The 12,182-nt window shown below is 37.1% G+C and overlaps 1 protein-coding gene across 1 annotated transcript in view; it reads left to right on the forward strand.

Annotated features, from left to right (window-relative positions):
- Positions 1–12,182, forward strand: part of Dcc (DCC netrin 1 receptor) — a 1,292,183-nt gene that overhangs the window by 1,180,323 nt on the left and 99,678 nt on the right. The window contains exon 20 of the mRNA XM_004623665.2: positions 1,928–2,122. Within this exon, the coding sequence (XP_004623722.1) occupies positions 1,928–2,122 (195 nt within the window). The remainder of the gene's footprint in view (positions 1–1,927; positions 2,123–12,182) is intronic.

The raw sequence follows: 12,182 nt of genomic DNA on the forward strand, positions 1-12,182 counted from the left end.
AAAAAATCATGTAAATCATCTACATATATTTATTTGTATGTGAGACAATATATCCACAGATTTAGTAACTTAGAACAACGTATATTTGTTGTCTCAGTTTCTGTTGCCCAGAATCAGAGCATAATTTAGTTAAATACTCAGCTGTAGGATTTCTTACAAGGCTACAAATCAAGGTGTTAGTCTAGCAAAAGTTCTATCTTTGATTTTACTGGGGAAATACTTGCTTCTAATTTCATGTGGTTGTCAACAGGCTTCAGTTTTTTGGTGCTTCATCAAAACCCACTTGTGTTTCCTGCCATGTGGTCTTCTCCATTTGGCAGCTTGCTTTATCAAAGGAGAGAATCGATCGAGTCTGTTATCAAAACAGAAATCATAGTATTACATAATTAAGGAAAACATAGCCATCCTGTTAGAAGCCAGTCTTAGAATTAATTTAAGACTAGACAGAAAGGATTACACAGAGAGGTAGAATCAGGGACTACAGTTATTGGGAGCCATTAGAGAATGTTCACCCAGGTATTAAATCAAAGGGATCTTCCATAGTGTGTATTTGTAACAATTTGTATTCATTCCTACAGTAAGTCTTATGATTAAACAGCTTGGGGAAACACCAGGAAAAGTTAAAGCCAATGCAAAATAGTTTTAGCATTGGTCAGATTTTAAGAGAAATGGGCTTCTGTGTGCTGGCTTCAGTGTTTGTAACGCTGCCTAATCCTGAAGAACCTTTGAGGGTTGATGCTGAAATGTGGAGATAGTGTGTGACTACTTCAGAAGAGAAACTGGATCTGAATCAGAGAACTTGGTCATATAATCAACACAAAGAGCTATGTATAAAAAATCCCAGGCCAAATGGTGTGAAGAGGGACTCAAAAGAAGGGTGATTCATGGAAGACTATTGTTTATAAGGAAGTTATTTACAAATAATGTATTGAATGCCTAAGAAAACTCTTCCAGACTTCTGTGGTTTATGTAATACATCACAGCAGAATTTTGGCCAAAATGGAGATAGTAGCAAAAATATTTATAATGAGCTATGTATAATTTTATCTAGGATTATATCATAAGAATTATTAATTAATATCTTTAAATAAAAGCTAGATCCCTAATGTTACAATATGGGTAATTTACAAAAATACCTGATGTATTTGGGGGGACGTTAGAATATCGTAACTGAGGATACTATTAACATTCATGAAACCCATCCCCTAACGTAGAGAATTAGTAACAGTATCAAGCAACATTATTAAATTTTGAGACATTAACTGAATCACTTACAGGCATCCAGTAGCATTTGTTTATTTGTCTCGCTAGTTAGAAAAGTAGAAATAGCATTGATCATTGCTGCCACAGTACAGAATTTCATTCCAGCCATTGTACCAGGTGGCTTGGGTCACTCTCAGCCGATCATAACAACACTGTGCCTGCCAACCTCAAGAGTTATTGCAATAATAAAATATGATCATTTATTTTTATAACACTTTAAACATGTATGACATTTTATACTTTCCAGTGTGTCACTTAAGCACAAGCCAAAATAAATATTTATTATTTTTCTTATTGGAAGGAAGTGAGTTATACAGACTTGGTATTTTTGTTTTACATTTTTCATCATGCATATACATATATAAATATATATATATCTCCAATAATAATGATTTATTGGTAGCAGAAATCATGAATTTTTTAATGTGGCTTATACTTTTATTTCTAATGGTCTGTTTTATTTTCTCATTCTATATATTGAAGCAATTATTTATCTAAAGCTTGCAATATGAGTAAAAAATATTACTTGCAAAGCAACACTATAGTTTATAGATCGCAGGCCAATAGTAATCAGTGCAAATTATATTTGGGAAACATAAATGTTTAGAAGCAGTACTACCACACTAAATACATAAAATAAAGGCACATTTGTCTATTTATGCAGCTTACATCTTGTTTTATACCTTGGATAAGAACATACCAATTGATGACTGGATTATAGAAACAATCAGTGGTGATCGGCTTACTCACCAAATTATGGATCTCAACCTTGATACAATGTATTACTTTCGAATTCAAGCAAGAAATGCAAAAGGAGTTGGACCCCTGTCTGATCCCATCCTCTTCAGGACTCTGAAAGGTTTGCGTTCATTTCCTATTATGCTTTCCTTTTCTGAGGAACAAACTGTTATAAAATAGTTCTGCAGTCTGTGTTAAAAACTGCCCTATACCTTTTCTGCTAGCAATGGGGTTGCAATAGATATTCAAAGAAAATTAAAATGTACCTGCTATGCTCAAAGCCAACATGTCAAAGGAAAGATCTATTGTGTTATCTCATTTTCTGCTGTCAGTACAAGGTAAACATATTTAATTTGGCTTTTTAATTCACAATCCATTTGGAATTATAGATTGATTTCATGTATACTGGTTCTTTTCAAAATATAATAAAACTTTTCAGCCATTTTATATGAGAGAATAAAAATTTAAATGCACTGGATTATGTGAATCGCATACTATTTCTGATTTGAAATACTTTCTTTCAGAAACTATCATCTTTGTATATTGGGGGAAATTTTCATGTGGCAAGATAAAAAAATCTTAACATCTGAATATATTTATTTTAAGAACCCCGAGTAAAAACAATGAAGAAAAATCTTGCAATATCATCCCTGGAAAAAAGCTCCACATGCTTATAAGAATATAAATAGATACTCAATTTGAAGAGGGTTTATGTTCATACAGAAGAAGAACAAGGCCCAAGAACAGTGGTTATATCAAAATAACCTTTTTTAAGCTCTTATTCTTTTGAGCACAGCATTAATTTTTTGAAGGACGAATAGTTTCAAGAGTCTATATCATTTAAAATGGAAAACATGGTAATATTTAAAGATGTATATTTATGACATTATGTACAATGTTTTAAAGAAGAATAGTAGCTTGGCTCTTCAATCTGTGACCATATTACTCCTATACATACTGAAGAACACCTGGTAATACATTGTGATAAAGAAGAATGATATTACAAATCTATGGATGACTGGCATTCCTAAGCATTTGTTTTATATGCTAAGAAAAAGAATCTTAGAACAACTGTAAAGTCTAATTCTTAAATCTCTAGGATGAAAATAGTGGATTTTTGAAATTCTATGAATGAACCATTCAAAAACTGAGTTTTGAAAATAGTTAATATGAAACTATGCCAAAAATACACAAACAGGCATTCATTATAAGCCTGCATGACACTACTGAATGACTGAGGCAAAGCTGAAAAAAGGATGTGGAAAAAAATTAGCTGATCTCTGTACAAGTTTTGAGAATTTCATGACTAAATCAAATAAAATTATTTTATTTCAAACAAGCAAACAGAAGGCACCTGTTTTTCATTTTGTGGAACTATAACTAGATAATATTTCACAAATACTGTGTCTCTTTTTCCCTCTTAATTTTAAAGATATTTAAAAATATAAATAATACCGAATATATATATTCGGTCCATCCTACCATATATATGTTGCAGGGCCTCACTACACAGCTCGGACTCATGCTCACAGTGATCCTCCTGCTTTCAGCCTCCCCAGCGCTGGGATTACAGGCATGCACCACTATGCCCGAACACCGGCCAGCTCAGTCTGCCCTAGGGGTGGGGCTGGCATGGCATATGGTGTTGGGGATTGACCCCCAGTCCCTATACTTGCCTAAGCTTTCCTAAGCAGGTGCTTTACTCTGCTGAGCTATCTCACCTTCCCCAACAAAATTATATTACTGAAATTAAAGTTGGTTATTATATTGTGTATTGCTACCTTCAAAGTAGTTCTCAGATTATCAAATGTAGGTATGTAAGATTTATCAAGCAATATAAACACTAACTGTCCCTTTCAAAGAATAATAGAAATTAGTAGTACAATTATCTTATAATATAAGATATATATTATAATATAATATGCATATATAATTATATGATATGTATATATTACAAAATCCAACCCTCATTCATGATTTTAAAAAACCTACAGAAAATATGAATAAGTGGTCTTTATTTCAACCTGTTAAGAGCTATTTGTGACAAACCAACAACCAACATCATAATAAATGGACTACTTTCACTCAAAAATCAGGTGAAATACCAGGATGTCCACTACCACTACTCCTTTTCAATATAAGTTCTGGAAACATTAGCCAGAACAATCAGAAAACAGAGAGAAATAAAAGGAAATAAGGATAAGAAAGGAAAAACTAAATTTAAGTTATTCTCCATTGACATGATACTGTACATACAAGACCCCAAAAAGTCTACCAAAAGACTTTTAGATTTAATAATCAAATTCAGAAGCACAGCAGGATACAAAGTCAGCACTCAAAAATCAATGGCATTCCTGTACACAAACAACAAACGTATTGAAAGAGACATTAGCAAACCATGTCCTATACAATAATACCTATACAATCGCATACTATGTAATAATATATAATATATATTATGTATTTATTAGGAATCAATCTATTGTAAGAAGTAAAAGGTCTATGCATTGAAAATTACAGTATTCTAAAATAAGAGATTGAAGAGGATTTCAGAAAATGGAAAGACATTTCTTGCTCATGGATAGGAAGAGCCAACATTGTGTAAATGTCCATCCTACCAAAAGGGTTATACAGATCTAATGCAATTATGATCAGAATATCATTAGCATACTCACAGATATAGAAAAAGTGTTCCTAACATTCAGAATAGCAAAGAAAATCCTGGGCAACAAAGGCATGACTGGAGACATCACAATCCCTGACCTGAAATTATATCACAAAGCTACTATGATAAAATCAGCATGATAGGGCCTGCCAGATAGCTCAATGGATTAAAGCACTCAATTAGGCAGATGCAGGGGCCTGGATTTGATCTCCAGTGCTATGCTGGCCCCACTCACAGGGCAGGCTGAGACAGTGAATGAGCCCGGGTGCAGTGGCAAAGGCCTGTAATCCCAGTGCTCAGGAGGCTGGAAACTGGAGTATCACTCTGAGTCCTATCTGTGTAATGAACGAGACCCTGTAGACCGTGTACTAGGTACATATAAAAAAGAAAAAAATTAGTGTGGTGCTGGCAAAATCAGACCTGAGGATCAATGGAAAAGACTGGAAGGTGCAGATGCATATTTGTCATAGATAAATCTTGGAAACAGCCCAAATGCTGCCCATCAATTGAGGAATGAATAAAAAAACGTGGTATTTTTACACAATAGCATATTACTCAGATATAAAAAAAGATAATTTTCAGGCTTTTATAGGCAAATGGGTGCAACTAGAGACTGTATTGGTAAGTGAAATAAATCAGACCTGCATGTGCAAACATTGTATTGTCTCACTAGTGTGAGAACCTGAGAGTAAATAAAATCTGAAAGGTATGTAGATACTGTAAAAAAGGAAAGAATTTGTTCAATGGGAGGGAAAAAGTAGGATGAGGAAAAGGACAAAAGATAGAAGAGAAAGAGACATATCTGTGCACATATGCAGGCCGGTTTGTATAATTGTACTTGCTGGTTTCTGCTGGTATATTGAAAGAAGCAGTTGATGCTTACATTTTATTTTTTTATTTTTTCTTCTTTTTAATTTCTCATAATATTTTAAACCCATTGTGCAGGTTTCTATCTGGTAACCTAAACAACTAATTTGAAGCTAGCATGCAATACAAGAATGATCGTCCAATTCCTATCACTTGGTTTATTGAAATTTTGTATCATTTTGTACTTTTCTTTTTTAACATTTTGTGTTCTTTGTTTTAAAATATGTAGGTGCAGACAAAATTGCAAACACACAGTGCAGGGCCCAGACATGTTCTCTGCTAAAAAGAGAGCTTCTTTCTAAAGGGTGCTTGAAAAACAGACCCTTTCTATCTCCTTTGTGAAAGTCAATATGGATCAAAGCTCTAAATATTAAAACAGAAACACTAACTATACTAGAAGAGAAAGTAGATATAAATCTTGAAGACATAGGGACAGTGAATTGGTGAGCAGGAACACAGCTGGGCAGGAAGTACTTCAGACAACAACTGGGATCTCATCTTATTAAAAAAGATTTTTACACATCAAAAGAAATTACTAACAGAGTGAAAAGAAAGCCCACCAACTGGCACATATGGTATTTTTACTTTGGAAAAGTAAGAAATTAATGTTATGCTCACAATGTATGCCCCCTGAAAGACTTTTGAGAGGGTTTAAGGTGATTTGATCCAGTGATAAGGAATCTTTGAAAGCTTTCAATGATAATAAACAGACAACTGCAGATTGCAAGCCCTAGATCCACAACCACTGACTTCAGGTGTCCAAATGTATTGAAGGGCAAAGCAATGGCCCACATGGATAAGAGTTGTATAGCTTGTTTTTTAAATGCTACGTTTCATTTGGTACCTTGTCTACAAATGATGTTCAAACTAACAAGAAGTCAGGACAAGTTCTATGGCTTGTTCTCTATGACTTGGTAGCCTAAAAGTTATTTCTAATTACCTAATTTGACATTTAGTTATGTCTCACACTAATAGCTTGGGTTTTCATGTAATCATTGTTCATAGGATAAGATAATTTTCTAATGTCTTGGATGTGTTTTATATTACACAAAATATTTATATCGTCCATCTCCATCAATTATTGCCACTATGCATGCATGCACCTTGCATGTCACTTTCAATGATAAATCTGTTACATTAGGCACGAGAAGAGATTTTAAACCACAACCAAATCTATATCGAGGATATAAAAATCATACTTTTGCTTTCTGATTAAAGCTTGTAAGTTCCCAAAGTGCTTTCAAAACATCAGGTCTCTGTTCACCAGAGTGTAACTTTGTTTTATACTGAGAAAATCATAGATGTTTCACCAAAGCCAAAGAAGTTCCAGTAGTCTACTGGGTAACAGGCAAGTGTCTCATTGCAAATCATGCCCTAGGCAGGTGTCCACAAACCTCATTCTTTTACACGTATCTCTAACAAAAACAAAAGCAACGTTTTCTCCTTGCGATTACACTTTTATTTGTGTATGTGTAACCAACCTGTCAGAGAAGTTTAGGAAACCCAATCAGTAATAACTGAATAATTAAAAGGGCATTTATAATTAGAGAGGGATTATTCTACTATATACTTGTGCATAGGAATATGTGTGATGCATCAATGTTTCTGTAAATTTGGATTCTCTGATCACAAAGGACTATAAGTATCTATGTACTTCTCTCCTCCATGTCCTTCCCAGGCTGCTCTTAGGATATCCATCTACACCATGTGATACATTGAAAGGTTTCTGCATTTCTGTCTGTCTTTAGGTCCCTGCTCTCCAATAAAGAATTTGGCTCTATGTTGGTCCAATGCACAAAGGGGGTCACTTTCTATACACAGAGGAGCAGAAACTTCAGTAGTCAATGTTTGATACAGTATCACCTGCCTTTGAGTAATCTTTGTAGTTATTTTCAAATATATCTTTCCCAAAGCTAGAAATATATCATGCTGAAAACTGTACCAGAATGAAAAAAAAGATGTCATATTCAGATTAATTTGTGACAGTAAATAATTTTCTTTTTTTTAATTTTAATTTTAATTTTTTTTGTCCTGTCAGAGGTGAATATTCTCTTGGCATCTAAATACTATAGGTGTTTGAATTCAACTAAATAATCTAACAGTGTCTAGCAGTCTATAATATTAGTGGGTTATCCTCAGAAGTTATTGACTTAAGCATTTTACAGCTCATTGTATTAATATGGATTTACTTTATATACCTCGTTTTTATACTTTTCTGCTGGATGGTTAAGACCAAGATATAGCAAGACCTATATACCAAGAAATGTAGCTTTTGTATCTGATAAGGTCAGCCATGTACTCTCAGGATTTAAATAATTTTCTGGACAGTGACACAAATTACAAATTTTTGAAGCCATTGTTTGTTTTTAATAAAAGCTAATGGCTAAGATCCCTTTGATCTGTATTGAGAAGTGCTCATCAAGAGATAATCTGTTTTAAGATATTAAATATATTTAAGTTAACCCCAATCTAGCTCTGATAACAATAAAAGCAAATATATAACATTTTTGTCACTTGCTAAAAAGCATCCTAGACTACCCAATGACTGCAATGTTATTAACAAAAAAAGGAAAAAATGAACAATGAAGAAAAGCTGTGCTTAGTTAACTTTTCTGCAGCTCTCCTGTTGTTCTAAACAGTTCTCTACTGAATATGAGGTGCTGATTAACATGGTTTCAGGGTTTTGTTGTGCTCTATCTGCAAAATCTATACACTTCTCATATTGTATGACTATTAAGATCTTCAGGGGCCGGGCAGAAGGCTCAGTAGAATAAGCGCTTCCCTGGCAAGCGCAGGGCCTGAGTTCCATATCCGGTTCCGAAAAAAAAAGAAAAGATCTTGAAATATTTTTCTTCCTTGTTGGAGATGTGATATGGTACTTCTGACAAAATAATGTCCTTCCTCATGGTGTACTTTATGATCACAGGTCATAAACCTCCTTGCCACAGGCCACATATATTACAGCTCCCTATTAAAAGTCCCTGCATCGATTACCAGATATAAATGCAAAATTGGTTAAAAATTATACGAAGTTAGAAAGGAGGGGAAAGTCACTCCTGGGTCATCCTGCAGCAGTGGTCATGGCAAGCGCGGGAGTAAGAATAAGCTTCTGAGTACCCTGACGAAAAGTAGAAGAAGTGCCTCCAGGACTTTGGGGAGGAGCACCCTCCTATAACAGGGTTTCTAGAAAGGAAGCAAAATCACAGATTTGCCAACTGTCAGAAAGTTCAGATGCTTCAAATTCTGAGAGTGAATCAGAGAGTGAACCAGAGCAAGCTTCTAGGTACCATAAACTACTTGTTTCATTAAGAAATCTTCTGGAGAAAAAGAGGAAGAGGAAGAAGAGGAGAGGCAAGAAGACAGTGTGGGTGACACAGAAATGGATGACGACCATGTCAGTAGTGACGTCATTGTGGAGGAAGAGAAACCCACAGGGTCAGCGGAGTTGCAGGAGGATGTGGCCTTATCTGGTGACCCTGAGGGAAATGGTGAAGAGCAGCCCCCTGCACATCGCAACAGTCTCCAGCCGAGTTCACAGACACAAGCATGAGGCACTCTTCAGCCTGGAGACCAATTTTCTTGAGGAGGAAAGTGGAGACAGCTCCTCTCTGGAGGTGTCACAAGATCTATTTGTACAACATGTGAACAAAGAACTGAAAGAAAAGGAGATTCAGCACTTCCAGCAAACCCCAAAAACATCCATCAACTAAAATGGAAACATTTAAACCTCCCAAGGATTTTGACTTGAAGTCTCTTTATCTCCATAAGCCACTGCAATCTACCTGGAACAAGACCAACAGCCACTTCTTATCTGTTCTCCCAAAATCAAATAACTCTTTCACACCACTCCAGAAAGAGCTCTTCTCGGTTATGAATTCCTGGCAGGACCTGTTCTTCCCAGAAAGAACTGCCCTGAAGAATGGAGCAGAGGTTTGCCCTGTGTACTGCCTACACACACTCAACCATGTGCTCAAAGCCAATGCTTGGGTGCTCAGAGACAACAGCAAGCGCCAAGGCCAGAAGGCCGGGCTGTGTGATGATGATGGCTTCAGAGACCAGAGGCTGACGAGGCCCAAGGTGCTGAGAGTGGTACTACTCCAGGAAGCTCCTCTGCAGGTGGTGCAGCTCTTCATCAGTCTCCCTGAGGGCGACAGCAAGAAGAAAATCATTGTGAGCAACAAAAAGAGATTTCAAAGAGAGTATGGGTCAGATCCTGGGGAGAGACCACCCAACCTGAAAAGCCCTAGCATCAAGAAGCTGTGTTTGTGGGTAACACCAATGACCACTTCAGGATTGGGGTGGCGATTCTTCAGAGGAGCATCTGGCTCTATGCCCTGTTCTACTCCTTGGACATCCTCATTGCATCCCCTCTGGACTTGAGGACCATCATCAGCAGAGAAGGAGAGAAGAGAGATTTTGACTTTCTGTCTACTACTGAGCTTGTCATCATTGATCAAGCTGACACCTACTTGATGACATCAAACTGGGAGTATGTCCTGCATTCAATGAACCACATGAACCTGCTGCCCCTTTACTCCATGCAGTCAACTTCTCTTGAGTGCAGATGTGGAGCCTTAATAATTGGACCAGGTACTATCACCAGACACTGCTGTTTTGGTCCCTGCAGAATACCCAGATCAACACAGTGTTCAACAAGTGCTGCGTGAACCTACAGGGTCAGGTGGCCTTGCAGAATGTCCCCAGGACAGGCTCCATCAGTCACACACTGGCACAGCTCCCACGTGTCTTCCACAGGATGGCACCAAGAGTCTTGCTGCAGTGATTGATGCCAGGTTGAACTTTCTTATAAACAAGATTTTTCCCCAGTACCATGATGCAGTCATGCCCCACACTCTCATCTGGGTCCCCTCCTACACTGACTACGTGCATCTGCAAAATTACTTCAAGAAGGAGGAACTGAACTTCTCACACATCTGTGAGTACACCCAGAAGCCAGCTGTCTCCAGGGCCAGACACTTCTTCCTGCAAGGAGAGAAGCAGTTTCTGCTCCTCACAGAGTAATTCCATTTCTACAAAAGTTATACAATCAAAGGCATCAGGAACTTGATGTTCTACGAGCCTCCCACATAAACCCACTTCTGCAGTGACCTCTGCAACATGCTGCGGGCCACCAGCAGAGGGGAAGAGGCTATGTGGCCCTGCACTGTTCTGCATACCAAGTATGACACTCAGTGCTTGGCAGCCGTGGTGGGTGTGGAGTGGCAGCGCAGAGGCTGCAGTCCAAGAAGAATGTCCACTTCCTTGTCACTGGGGCACAGTGCTCAGGATGCCATGGGTGCACAGTGGACCCATGCCTGGGTCATGGAAGAAGGCCAGTGGGAGAGACCAAGCCAGGCAGTGTCACTGGCATTGTCTCTTTTCCCCTTAACCTCCTAGCCCTAAGGTTCGGAGGGGTTTTTTTAGTTGTTTTTGTTTGTTTGTTTGTTTGTTTATTTGTTTGTTTTTGCAGTACCGGGGATTGAACTCAGGACCCTGTGCTTGCCAGGCAAGCACTTATTCTACTGAGCTATGTCCCTGGCCCCCTAAGGTTCTGAATAAACCAAGTTCTACTGGGTCTCAGCTCTCAGGCAGGAGGGACCCAAAAGGACCTAGAAATTCGTAAATTGAACATCTACTTGTGAATTTTTATAAGCGGGAAGTTTTTATGTGCCCCTAAGTTATTACATTTGGTAGATTCTTTCAGATTTGTGTGTTGGGCATACATGTCATTGCTTGTGAGAACATATTATAAGAAATTGGAATACAAAAAAAAATTAAAAAGGAGATTAAAAAATGTTCCCTTCAATAGACCAGCAGAAACACTAATTTGAAGATAACACTATACAACAACCACTGTCAAATTCCTATTATTTTGTTTAGTGAAATTCTGCACCATTTCTATTGTTTTACTATTTTGTATTCTCCTTAAAAAAATAAAACTGTTACATCTAAATCTCAAAAAAATAAAATAAATCTCAAAAAATAAAATAAGATAAAAGCCCCTGTAATGCCACTCCCTACTAAAAGCCCTTGTTGTTTGCAAACTTCTAATCCCACAAAAATGTAATTTGAGAAGTCCTTACTCTTTAATGGAGAGTAGAAACAAAGCATCATAAGAAAATTGCATTATAATGATTAAATTATGAAAGATGAGAAGGAAGGTGAATTTAAAAGCTAGTTAAATTCTGTGAAGACGCAAAGCCATGCATAAAGCTCACCTACATTTTGCAGAACATATCCTCCTAAGGAAACATCAAGAGAAACAGGCCGGCACATGTACTATACAGGCTAGTCCTGTATAAAACAAATCTGTATCATATACCTGAAATTTACAAAACAGTAGATTTTTTACAGCATTCTTCCCACAGTAACAATAACAATGACAATAATGATGGTGACAGCGACAGTGAGGATGCTGATGCTGAGAGCGAGGATGCCGGGAGCTCTGGGAAGCTGCATTTAGGTCATTGCTGATCGTGTGCACTGATGCTCAGTCTCACAGAGTTGGACAGACTAAGTGTGCGCAGTGTTTTCCTGGCCAATCATATTTCAATAACACACTTTTGAAGATATAACATTTAAAGCATTTTAGCTTAATAAACTCCTATACCATTTTCCAAAAAGTAATTCAGAATGCAAAGTCATTGCA

This window comes from Octodon degus, unplaced genomic scaffold, assembly GCF_000260255.1.
Source record: "Octodon degus isolate 3935 unplaced genomic scaffold, OctDeg1.0 scaffold00003, whole genome shotgun sequence".
Classification (NCBI taxonomy): domain Eukaryota; kingdom Metazoa; phylum Chordata; class Mammalia; order Rodentia; family Octodontidae; genus Octodon; species Octodon degus.